The 13,779-nt window shown below is 40.0% G+C and overlaps 1 protein-coding gene across 1 annotated transcript; it reads left to right on the top strand.

Moving 5' to 3' along the window:
• Window positions 1-32: 32 nt before the first annotated feature.
• LOC120725531 (chemokine XC receptor 1-like) lies at window positions 33-2,991 on the top strand. The gene is made up of 2 exons (XM_040018530.1): window positions 33-224; window positions 364-2,991. The coding sequence occupies exon 2, from the start codon at window positions 374-376 to the stop codon at window positions 1,349-1,351; it is 978 nt and encodes a 325-aa protein (XP_039874464.1). The 5' UTR covers window positions 33-224; window positions 364-373; the 3' UTR covers window positions 1,352-2,991.
• The last annotated feature ends 10,788 nt before the right edge of the window (window positions 2,992-13,779 follow it).

The raw sequence follows: 13,779 nt of genomic DNA, 5'->3' as shown, positions 1-13,779 counted from the left end.
ATGGTTCTTGACAGTTTGAGTTTTATTTTCAACTGTCAGTTTCACTATGAGAAAAGGATTGCATATGGGTTCTTTTTAAAAAAAAAAAAAAAAAAGTGATCTTTGGTAAGGAGGCATCTTTGACTTAATTTGAAACAAAAAGAGGAACACCGATTTGTTTAAGTACATTACAGCTTTGTCAGCACAGCTCAATTCAACAGAAGACTTGACAAGAGATGCTTGAAGTAAGTTGTTGTGTTTGCTCCTCTAATTTTGTACTTTACTAGAATGCATGGTTTATGTAACATGAAAAAACTAAAACTAAAAGCAACCGTTTGTGTCATTTTAGAGAAAAAAAATTAGCTTTGTGTTTATGTTTTCTAGAAAATTAACAATGGCAAACACCTTCACAATCAATGAGGCTACCTATCTTTGTGAGACTGACTTTCCAATTTCAACTGGGACACTCTTCATCTTGATCTTCATCATCAGTCTCATAGGCAACAGTCTCCTCTTATGCGTTCTCTTCATCTACGAGAAACTGACAAGCGTCACAAATATTTTCATCCTGAACCTGACCTGCTCTGATTTGATCTTCACCATCACACTTCCATTTTGGGCTGTTGATCATTTACACCACTGGGTCTTTGGGGAATTTGTCTGCAAATTTATGACTGCCGCATTCTTTGTTGGGCTGTACAGCAGTGTCATTCTGCTGACTGCCATGACAGTGGATCGTTTCATTAAAGTGGTGCTGCACAAGTGGCCGAGCAACCATGCTAGAAAGAAGTATGCAGTCGGTGCTTGTATATCTGCCTGGGTCATCAGCATCTCAGCATCCCTTAGTGAAGCCATAAAAGTAAAGGTGGTAAACTGGTATGATTTTAACTATTGTGAGGATGGATCTGATGAACAGCTTGGCCGTTATCTCCAAGTATCACTCCTATTCTTCCTCCCATTTGCCATTATTTTTTTTTGCTATTCTTCAATCCTCAAGACAGTTTTACAAGGTTTAAAGAAAAAGAAGCACAGAACTGTAGCTTTGCTGTTGTGTATTGTTGCAGCTTTCTTCATTTGCTGGGGGCCATACCATATTATGCTTTTAATCAAGTCTGTCTATACACCCAAAGGTTGCAAGGCACAGGAGTGCTTGAGTATCATCTACCGTATTTGTGAAATGCTTGCCTATTCTCACTGCTGTATGAACCCGCTGCTGTATCTGATCTCGCAGGATTCGAAAAAGCATCTGTTTAATCTTTTGTGCTGTGAAAAACTGTGCGGGAAGAACAGACAGAAAGACACCAGTCAGAAGACTTTTGTTATTCAGAATGTAGCTTTCACAGCAGAGAGCTCTGTTGTTAAGAGTAACTGAACACTGATCCATTAAGCAGGCACAAATGAACTGTTGGTTCAGTGTGTAAAAACTTTCATTTGAATTTACATCTTTTATATATTCTCTTGAAACAATATACATCTATTTTTCAGGTGTTTAATGTGCCAACTAAAGGATGTATGTGTGTAAAAATGTGTATTTTATGCTGCACCATCACTTTCTGTTTCTTCTTTTTAAAATGTTGCTTAAATCCAGTGAATCTGTTTTGTCTTTTCTGCTGTCTCATGGGAAAATGTGTCTTTTCTGTGGCACGTGAAGATTATTCCATTAACACCCATTTTTTGGCATCCCAGGTAGAGTCAAACTAGTGTGATATGCAATACAATGAGCAGTACTTTGAGTGACATAGGGTAGGTGCTTAATAGACAAATTTATGTAATGCAGATGTGCAGATATATCATTTAAGAAAGAAAATGTCGATGTTATGCAAGCAACAATGTTTGCTGTGACCCTTTGTTTCTTTGACTCTCAGCGACCCCTGTAGGCTCACTTAATGTAATTAAAGATCTCTGTCATATTATTGCTTCGCCATTTAAAGTGGTCCTTTAAATTAAAATCGAATTCTATATACTTGTTTTGAGGAGAAATGCCCAGAAAGTAATAGTCCTCCCAAAAGTGGAGTCACCACTCCACCTGAAGGGAGGGGAAATCATTGATCATGTAACATCAATCACAGTGTAAGATACAAAACAGAGCAGTGGCAAAGTACTGACATTATTTATTTAAGTAGAAGTACAGACACCTGCGTTAAAAAAAATACTCCAGTAAAAGTTAAAGTACTGAGCCAACTTCTTTATTTAGGTAAAAATAGAAATTAAAGGATCTGAAATCTATTAAAAGTAAGATAAATGTAAAAAAGTAGCTCCGTGAAGCAACTTTGCAAAAGTAACTGAACCTTTTGCAATATTAATATTGATATTTCTGTTCTTTACATCCTGGCTTCTTTCCCATGCTGTCAATCTCAATACTGACATGTCTGATTTCTCTGAGTCTCTTTTCATGTAACCCACCTCCTCCCCATCTCCACCTCAGGCACCTCGGCCAAAGCTCTATTCAAGCCTCAGTCTTCATCTTCACCACCACCTCCAGCGTCTAGACTCTGGGGGGTTTATCAGAGTCTTATCGCGAATTACATTCATTTCTTTGTCACAATAAATCATGTTCAATTCCTCCAAGTGATCTCTCCTTATAGAAATGATAATAAAATAATATTAGTACACGAGAGTACAAATGTTAGTCTCATCTAAATTCTAATTTTTCCGAATCTACTCACCTTAAAGGAAGAACACAAGCAGTGAAAGAGAATTTTAAAAAGTTAATATTTTTTGTTGCTTAAATTGTAGAAGGTGAATTTTGCCTCCACACCTAATGTCATGTGAGTGCTGTGTAGGAGGGAGAGGGAGGATCCAAATGCAAGATTTGAAACTCAAAATGATTAACTGAGGAAGGCAGATTTATTTTGCTGTGACAAAAATGCTAAACACAAGAAAAACACAACTTGAACTGCAAACTGGGAATAGGAAATCCTGGCTTCTGGGCAACCAGTGAAGCTGCTGAAGAACTAGGGCAGGGTTTAGCAACCTTTAACACCGAAAGAGCCATTTGGACCCCGTTTCCATGCAAAAGAAAACACTGGGAGCCGCAAATACTTTTTGACATCTAAAATGAAGATACCACTGTATATATTGTTTTTTACCTTTATGCTTTGTGTGAACAACTAAGGTGTGTTGCTTATGAAATCCTTGAAGTGCTACAGAGAAAATTAAATTTTATTTATGTAATTAACACATTTTAAACTCTTAAAGAAATATAACAAAAGGAAAGACACCCAGCTGAACTAAAATGATCCATGTAGCAAACAAAAACTGTTATATCGCCTTTGGGCTTTTGGAGCCTTGACCTGACTTTTAAAAAATAACTGGGAAAAAAAAGCACTATGCTGCTAAAAAATGAAAAATAGATATTTGCAAAATTCTGCCTAAATATGTATTTTACCTGGTTAATGTTTGTGGCGGGGCATGGTCTGCAGCGCCGCTGCAGGGGAGGCGGACGCACCTGAGCGGCACCCGCAATCACGCCTTGCCGCCTTTACATCTGTGCTATCTATGCTGTTGTGTTGGTATGTGTCGGGCTGTGAGCTGAAAAGCTACAGCCGGCTGTATGCGTACAGCAACCATGTGTGTAAAGTGGTCAATAAAGAGATGCTGAAAAGCGTGTTCATGCAAACATCGTCGGGTCTGCCGTGAAATGTTTACAATGGGACTTCTAGTCCCGAACATTTGCGCACAGCGTCTGCAAATCGGGGCTTTCATCTTTACGCAGGACTGTAAGCTGTCATCTGTGAGGCGTGAGCGGTGTTTGTTTTTAACATAGTTCACGGTGCAGAATAGCTGCTGACATAATGTGGATACGAAGATCCATAATTGGCCTACCTGGGGTCGAAAGTCTCGATAAATGCACGGCGTTTAGGCGGGAATACCGGCTTCCACGAGTGTGACGCTTATTTTATTTATTTATTTATTTAGGACAATGCATGTTAATGAACATAAATGTAAAAAATTTTTTTTACATGAATGTAAACATACCAGATTATAGCCAAGGGCTAATTTCCATCTGTTGTCCTTAAGCATAAAAATAGACATAATAATTCATAAAAATTCATCATTCATTCATAATAAAAACTCCATCACCAAACTTACACATACACACCATTCTGTTCCCAAATAAAACATTAAAACTATACAACTCATACATGATCACACACTTGATTTGTCCATAACCAGTTTTTAACCTTTGCCTTAAACAAATTGAATGTTGAGCATTCTCTAATGGGTTGAGGAAGACTGTTCCACAGATGGCCACCCTGGACAGAAAGGACGTTCTGCCCAAATGCTGTCCGTCTGTGGGGTATAAACAAGTCTCCTCGGATTGTAGCTTGAGTGGTCCTGTCTGAGCTTTCTTTATGCCTAATGAACTGCTTTAGTGGTGGTGGAGCAAGGGAGTGTAAGACTTTATATATTAAACTCACTCTTTTAAGTTTCACTAAGTTATTGAAGTTCAGTAATTTATGTTTTTTTAACACATGACAGTGGTGGTGGGAAGTCGGTTTTTTGTCAAGTAGTTTTAAACTTCTTTTATAAATGTTTTCAATAGTTTTAAGTGTTGTTGGACAAGCAAGTGACCAGGACGTCAAACAATAGTCCATATGAGAGATGATCATTGAGTAAAAATAAGTTTTTGCAACATTCATATTTAAATTATTATGTATATGATTAAAATTTCGATTATTAAATTTAAGTACCTGGGACACTTTATTTATGTGACTCTTGAAGGATAATGTTGGGTCTAGAATGACCCCAAGATATTTAAATTCTGGAGCTAATTCAAGCTCTACTCCATCCAGGAATATGTTTGACTGCTTCAAGTTTAAGGGGCGTTTTGAAAAATACATACCGACAGTTTTTGAGGTGTTCAACATTAGGCATGAGTCCTCCAGCCAGCTATGCATTAATGCTAAAGCAGCTGTAAGATCTTTTGCCACCTGCTGGACACTATTTGCTTGCGTATATATAACTGCATCATCTGCATACATTTGAGTAAATATATTTGGACAGACTTCAGGTAAGTTATTGATAAAAAGAGAGAACAATAAGGGCCCAAGAACAGATCCTTGAGGAACCCCTGTATCACAGTCTAAATATGGAGATTTAACCCCATCCAACACCACACACTGTTTCCTGTGTGAGAGATATGAGGCAAACCACTGAAGAGCCTGACTGGAGATATTAAACCGAGCCAATCTGGACAACAATATCTGATGGTTTACAGAGTCGAAAGCCTTCCTCAGATCTAAAAATACAGCTCCCACACAGGGACTCTTGTCTAGCAAGCTCTTCAAGTTCTCCACTAACATACACAGGGCAGTATCTGTGGAGTGATGTGCCCGAAAGCCAAACTGCAATGGATGTAATGAGGGTTGGGTGTTTTCTAGGTGAGCAGTGAGGAGTTTAACCACCCACTTCTCAGCTATTTTAGATACGACCGGGAGTATGCTTATGGGGCGATAATTAGCCATGTCAGTCTTCACACCTGCTTTGAAAATTGGTGTAACTGCAGCAATTTTCCAATCTGTTGGAACAATGGAGTGTTTGAAAGACATATTCAAAACATGAGTTGTTGGACGTACAAGCAAATCCATATGTTCCTTTAGGAAGTTTGTGTTAATACCATATACATCAAGTGCTTTTGATTGTTTTAAACCTGTAATTAGTTTAGCAACTTCAGTGTCTGAAATATGAGTGATGGTGAACAAATTTTGACCAACATCATTCACATTATCAGAGCATACGACTGAGTCAAAGCTCTGACTGATCTCCTTAACAGATGAAATAAAGAAAGTGTTTAAGTTACTGGCAATAGATAGAGGCTCTCTAACAATAGAGTTATTTACATAAAGTTCAATTGTGTTTTTACTTTTGTTTGAATGACGGCCAAGTAATTTAGTTAAGTGTTGCCAGATAATTTTACCATTACCTTTGGCTCTTTCAATTATATTTATAAAAAATTTTGCTTTGGCCTGTCTCAAACTTCTTGTTACTTTATTCCGCATTGAAGTAAATCTCTGTCTATCCAGAGTTAGACCTGTTTTAAGGAACTGCTTTAGTAATTGATCTCTTGTTTTCATTAAATTCTTGCACTTAACCAGGGCTAATTAGATGTTGTCTTTATTTTTTGTCGACCTCTAATGGAGTATGTTGATATAACATCCTTGACAATGTCAGTGAAGTGACTGCTGCAGAATTGTGGATCATCACTACACAATAAAGGCTCCCAGTTAACTGATGCTAATGCTTCTGCTACATTTTGTCGCTGACTTCTTGGTATGAATTCATAAAAGGATCTCCTATTAGATGAACTTTGAAAGTCATTCTTAACCCGTGATTTTATAAGTTTTCTAGAAAATAATATAAAATTGTGGTCTGAAATACCAGTGATAAAATTATAAGATTTAATAATTCGCTCGGGCTTATTACTGAAAACCAGATCTATTTTAGTTTTAGAGTGTCTTGTTATTCTTGTGGGTTGTTCAATGTGTTGAGTAAAGTTCAAAGTCTCCATTATGTCCTTGAGTGTTTTTTCTGTCCTTTTCACAGTCCCAGTTGACATTAAAATCTCCCATTACAATTATTTCATTAGACTTATTATTTATAGCATGATATTTAAGTAATATCTGTAGTTGTTCATAAAAAATATTCTTTGCTGAAGGAGGGCGATATAAACAGATCAACGTAAATGACATTTCTGGGGAAAGAGTGATTTTAACAGAAATATGTTCTATTTCGACATCTATTGGTGAACTAAGTAAAGAGCAATCCAGGTGTTTTTTTACATACACAAGTATTCCTCCTCCTCTTGTTCCAATTCTATCCCTTCTGAATACTGTGTACTCTGGAAAGACAACCGCAGTCTCAGGAGAAGAACTTGTGAGCAAAGATTCAGAGATACCCAAAATAGAAATATTGGAATTGCTTAGAATATGTTCCAGTTGCTCATGCTTTGGTAACATACTGCGAATGTTAATGTGTCCACATAGAAGCCCCTTTGGTTTATTTTTAGTGTCCCAGATTACTTTAGCCTGATGGATGCTGGTGGATGCCCAGGAAGCTGAAATGGAGGCCCAGGAAGCTGAAATGGAGGCCCAGGCAGCTGAGGTGGAAGCCCAGCTAGCTGAGATGGAGGCCCAGGCAGCTGAGTTAGAGGCCCAGGCAGCTGAGTTAGAGGCCCAGGCAGCTGAGGTGTAAGCCCAGGCAGCAGAGGTGGAGACCCAGGCAGCCGAGGTGGAGGCCCAGGCAGCTGAAATGGAGGCCCAGGAAGCTGAAATGGAGGCCCAGGCAGCTGAGTTGGAGGCCCAGGCAGCTGAGGTGTAAGCCCTGGCAGCCGAGGTGGAGGCCCAGGCAACTGAGGTGAAAGCCCAGCTAGCTGAAATGGAGGCCCAGGCAGCTGAGTTGGAGGCCCAGGCAGCTGAGGTGTAAGCCCAGGCAGCCGAGGTGGAGGCCCGAGCAACTGAGGTGGACGCCCAGGCAGCTGAGGTGGAGGCCCAGCTAGCTGAGATGGAGGCCCAGGCAGCTGAGTTAGAGGCCCAGGCAGCTGAGTTAGAGGCCCAGGCAGCTGAGGTGTAAGCCCAGGCAGCCGAGGTGGAGGCCCAGGCAGCCGAGGTGGAGGCCCAGGCAGCCGAGGTGGAGGCCCAGGCAGCTGAAATGGAGGCCCAGGCAGCTGAGATGGAGGCCCAGGCAGCTGAGGTGTAAGCCCAGGCAGCCGAGGTGGAGGCCCGAGCAACTGAGGTGGAGGCCCAGGCAGCTGAAATGGAGGCCCAGGCAGCTGAAATGGAGGCCCAGGCAGCTGAGGTGTAAGCCCTGGCAGCCGAGGTGTAAGCCCTGGCAGCCGAGGTGGAGGCCCGAGCAACTGAGGTGAAAGCCCAGCTAGCTGAAATGGAGGCCCAGGCAGCTGAGGTGGATGCCCAGGCAGCTGAGGTGGAGGCCCAGGAAGCTGAAATGGAGGCCCAGGAAGCTGAAATGGAGGCCCAGGCAGCTGAGGTGGATGCCCAGGAAGCTGAAGTGGAGGCCCAGGCAGCTGAAATGGAGGCCCAGGCAGGCCTAGGCTAACTAGGCTAATTAGTTGTAGCCAGTCCAAATCACTGATGTTTGAATTAGGTCCAGGATTTAGTTCTATATCACCAGCCAAAAGTAGCATCAGAACAAGTTTCAGAATCTCCAGCGACAGTTGTGGTATATCTGATTGTTCATGTTTACCTGGGGGTGGTCTGGCATGACCAAAATCCAAGAATCTTGTGAACAAAAGATGTTGACTCCATTTGGCTGGGAAAGTGGTATAATTATCCAGCTTTCTTGGACATGTCGAACTCCACAGAAGATAAAAATGTATAAAAACAAAAAGACAAGTTGATGTGAAGATCCAGGGGCTTTTAGATGGTTTTTTAGGTGGGTTTTTTGGCAAACGCACAGGACCTGCCAAGCTGTGTGTCTGCACCCTAGCAGCCATCTTGTTTTTTTCATTTTGAGCGATGAAAAAAAAAAATAGAATATAATTCTATTTTTATATTTCAATATCACAATAATCTTCCAATTTAGAACTACAATAAAAAAAAACAACTTACATACACTTCAGCTAAATACTTCTAATTTATTTTCCCAAACCACACGGAGCCGCACTATAAGGACTTAAGAGCCGACCCCTGAACTAGGGTAATATGAGCTCTTCAGTGGGGCACAGAAAGAAATTGGCAAGAGCACCAGAGGCGCAAAACACCAGCTACTGGTAGACAGAGCAGTTGCCCGACATTGCAAGACTATAGGCTGACCAACCTGTGGAATGCCTAGAACTATACAAAATCAACAGGACCCTAAGAGCCTTTATCAGGAACTCGATGGGAATGTGGTGTATAAGACTACAAGCCCAAGTCGCAATCAAGTGCGGGCTCTGCCTCAGTGAGATCACTGACAAGACTGGCTATGGATGACATCAAGCTGTATGTCAAGAGTGAATGAGACATCGATTCACTGATCCACACCAGGATATACAGCAATGACATCGGACTGCAGATGAAAAATGAGAAATTCTACTTAAATACAGTACTTTGTTACTGCTCTGTAATATATTATCACAAAGCAGACACAGATGGAGGTTCAGAGAAAGAGTGTGATGTAAAAGAGTGTGATTAGGCTCAAACAAAGATACCCTAATTACTTTAACCTATGTTGTAAAGAAAAAAAAGACTTCCCAAATCTGCCTATGAGGGTAATTTTAACGTTCCACCTCTCACGTGTAACAGACAACATATTTTTAATACTTGGAAGACAATCCTTTTAGATCGATGACTGCCTGAAGTCTAGAACCCATGGACACCAAATCTTGTGTTTCCTCACTTGAGATGCTCTGCAGCCACCTTCAGGTGCTGCTTGTTTAGCGCTCTCTCTGCATTTATCTTAGTCAGAGACGCCATCCTGCTGCTTCTATCAGCAGTCACATCCTCATTAAACACTAGTGACCTACTTCCACTGGCAGCCATACATGTCCATGTGATAACACTGTCTTCACCATGCCTCCCAGATAATATGGTATGCTTTGGATCATGACCATTGTCTCTCCTTCTCCATATTTCTCTCTTCCCATTGCAACATCACACATTCACAGTGTGGCAAAGTGGAAGTCATGTAAGCTTAGATTAGCCCCCAAACACCTGGGAACCAGACAGATGTGGGACTGTGGATCTTCCTTATTGAACTTACACATAAGCTTCATTTACTCACATGCCTACATTAACAATATACTCCTAAAATGATGCTGCATGGCACACATTAAAGACATTATATTTAAAGGCATACTTGAGTTATTGTATGTGTGACAGTTTACTTACTATGCAGATCTATGATTAAACTCTACGACTGGTGAGCTCCCACTGATCAAGAGGAGGTCATGGTGTAGATGCTGTCAGGCAATTCTTCATATCAAACGTCTAAATATTAAAACGTGTAAATATCAAATCTTTACACGTTGTCAAGAATATACACAAAAATGTGAGTTAATTATTTTCCAATTTTTCCTGCTGGTTTAATCATCTCCACTGCCTGTGTCAGAGCTAGGATCACATTCATACACATTGTAACTTGCAAGTAGATGTTAAAAAGTATGTATCCTTCTGGGGCAGAAAAAAAAAATTAAATAAGCAAAATAAAACAGGAAAAATATCATTAACATTCATAAATAATGATGTAAGTTAAACAGAAGCATCAAACAAGTCTTCATTTGAGCCAAGATATGGTGAGCTTTGGTAATGTTTTGTGTAAACCACAAGCATCATTGCTGCAAACGTATGTTACGTTAATGGTAAGATAACCACTGTGAGGAAATATATTGTTGTCACTTCAGACTGAATGTGAAACACAATAGTAATGTTAAGTTAACATTAAGTTAAAAACTAAGAGAGAATATAAAGTCTACACGGCAGAATAAAGTTCCTAAGACGCCTTTATAATATAATGCAACATATTGCATTAGGTAGAAAAGTCAGTGCACATCTTGTTTCTTATTCACCTGATTTTTGTAGCTGTCACAGGTTTGAGTCTGTTTTTCTCTCTCTGCTGCCTCTGTCTGAATTTAAAACATTGCTGCGTATTGTATTTGTGCTTTTTTTTGGAGCTTGTGTTGCAGATGTTTACTGTTTTGTTTATACAGTGGGGCAAAAAAGTATTTAGTCAGCCACCGATTGTGCAAGTTCCCCCACCTAAAATGATGACAGAGGTCAGTAATTTGCACCAGAGGTACACTTCAACTGTGAGAGACAGAATGTGAAAAAAAAATCCATGAATCCACATGGTAGGATTTGTAAAGAATTTATTCGTAAATCAGGGTGGAAAATAAGTATTTGGTCAATAACAAAAATACAAGTCAATACTTTGTAACATAACCTTTGTTGGCAATAACAGAGGTCAAACGTTTACTATAGGTCTTTACCAGGTTTGCACACACAGTAGCTGGTATTTTGGCCCATTCCTCCATGCAGATCTTCTCGAGAGCAGTGATGTTTTGGGGCTGTCGCCGAGCAACACGGACTTTCAACTCCCGCCACAGATTTTCTATGGGGTTGAGGTCTGGAGACTGGCTAGGCCACTCCAGGACTTTCAAATGCTTCTTACGGAGCCACTCCTTTGTTGCCCGGGCGGTGTGTTTTGGATCATTGTCATGTTGGAAGACCCAGCCTCGTTTCATCTTCAAAGTTCTCACTGATGGAAGGAGGTTTTGGCTCAAAATCTCACGATACATGGCCCCATTCATTCTGTCCTTAACACGGATCAGTCGTCCTGTCCCCTTGGCAGAAAAACAGCCCCATAGCATGATGTTTCCACCCCTATGCTTCACAGTAGGTGTTCTTGGGATGCAACTCAGTATTCTTCTTCCTCCAAACACCACGAGTTGAGTTTATACCAAAAAGTTCTACTTTGGTTTCATCTGACCACATGACATTCTCCCAATCCTCTGCTGTATCATCCATGTGCTCTCTGGCAAACTTCAGACGGGCCTGGACATGCACTGGCTTCAGCAGCGGAACACGTCTGGCACTGCGGGATTTGATTCCCTGCCGTTGTAGTGTGTTACTGATGGTGACCTTTGTTACTTTGGTCCCAGCTCTCTGCAGGTCATTCACCAGGTCCCCCCGTGTGGTTCTGGGATCTTTGCTCACCGTTCTCATGATCATTTTGACCCCACGGGATGAGATCTTACGTGGAGCCCCAGATCGAGGGAGATTATCAGTGGTCTTGTATGTCTTCCATTTTCTGATGATTGCTCCCACAGTTGATTTTTTCACACCAAGCTGCTTGCCTATTGTAGATTCACTCTTCCCAGTCTGGTGCAGGTCTACAATACTTTTCCTGGTGTCCTTCGAAAGCTCTTTGGTCTTGGCCATGGCAGAGTTTGGAGTCTGACTGTTTGAGGCTGTGGACAGGTGTCTTTTATACAGATGATGAGTTCAAACAGGTGCCATTCATACAGGTAACGAGTGGGGGACAGAAAAGCTTCTTACAGAAGACGTTACAGGTCTGTGAGAGCCAGAGATTTTCCTTGTTTGAGGTGACCAAATACTTATTTTCCACCCTAATTTACAAATAAATTCTTTACAAATCCTACCATGTGAATTCATGGATCTTTTTTTCACATTCTGTCTCTCACAGTTGAAGTGTACCTCTGGTGCAAATTACTGACCTCTGTCATCATTTTAAGTGGGGGAACTTGCACAATCGGTGGCTGACTAAATACTTTTTTGCCCCACTGTAGCTCATAGTTATAAGCCCTCTGTATAGGTCACCTCCTCCCTGTTTCAGAAGAAGCTATCAAATTTCTATGTCATGTAAACTTGGAATGTGGAAATTTTACATAAAATTTACTGCATCTTATTGCCTTCGAGCACTTTCAAACAAACTCAGTGATGGTGCATGAAAACCAGCTAACTTGTTTATAGTAAGCCTGGGTGGTTAGTTACCACACTCTTTGTAGGTTTGCTTTCATTCTGTACAAAACTGAAAAGCATTTCAATCATTTTTGCTTTGCATATTTTTTTTGAGTGATTGTTTTTGACATTGGTTTTTTTTTGTTGTATTTTTCGTAAAATTTTGTTTTGTATATTTTGCATATAAACTGGACAGTTGACTTTTGTATACTTTCAGTTCAAGCGGAACGTAATTTGTGTAGTTGCAATATTAATTAATAAGTGAGATATACTGTAAATATGATTAATTACAGTATGTCAGGGAGTTTTTACTGTTTTATTTGATTATGCTTCAAATGTTATGTTATGCTAGGGGGAAAGATGAAAGTGAAGAGGAGACCCAAATATAAACTCAGTGATGCCCAACAGCAAGACTACGTCAACAACACTGAAGACTGGTTGACATGGCTGCTGATCGGCAGCTGGAAGACCGTCGTGATCAAAGGACTTGTCTTGATAGGAGTTCTTCTCTTATTGCTTTGCATGTTCTCAACTTGCATTTTACCCTGTATCAGATCAATGATTGACAAAATGGTACAGGCCACAGTAATCACCTATGTTGGACTGCCACATGAAGATGAACCGGACGAAGAGGATTTAGTATAGGAACACACATACTGAATGATGCTACAATTGAAAATGTTATAAGCAAGTGATTGTTGGCTGATAATAAAGTATGATTAAGTGTAAAATATCAACTCCAGTAAAATATAAGTGAAATATATTAACATCAGGAGGGAATGTCAGGGAGTTTTTACTGTTTTATTTGATTATGCTTCAAATGTTATGTTATGCTTATGTTCACATATTTCACCAGACACAGCTTTCTGCAGAAACAGGAAGCTGACCCTGTGACTTTTAAATCAAATCAAATCAAATCAAATCAAATCACTTTTATTGTCACATCACATGTGCAGGCACACTGGCACAGCACATGCGAGTGAAATTCTTGTGTGCGAGCCCCACAAGCAACAGAGATGTGCAAACACAACAACACAAAAGAGCAAAATACAAGAATGGCCATCCTGAAACTAATAAATATATGTACAATATATAATAGTGTATGCATTTCTGGATGTGTATACTAAATATTTTCCTACGTGTGTGTGTGTGTGTGTGTGTGTGTGTGTGTGTATACACATTTTTACAAATTAAATAGTAAAAAAAAATAAAAAAATAAAAAAATAAAAAAATAAAAAAAAAATAATAATAATAATAAAATATATAAAATATATAGAGTTGAATATGTGCAAAACAAGTGGCATTTATATACAGTGTGGAGTGCATAATGTTGAAGTTCCAGTGGTGAAGCTGAGGTGTCTATGACGTGTTCAGCAGTCTGATG

This window comes from Simochromis diagramma, unplaced genomic scaffold, assembly GCF_900408965.1.
Source record: "Simochromis diagramma unplaced genomic scaffold, fSimDia1.1 OVJJ01000205.1, whole genome shotgun sequence".
Classification (NCBI taxonomy): Eukaryota; Metazoa; Chordata; class Actinopteri; order Cichliformes; family Cichlidae; genus Simochromis; species Simochromis diagramma.
The sequence above is the reverse complement of the archived record's forward strand: the minus strand, read 5'-3'. Positions and strand labels throughout refer to the sequence as shown.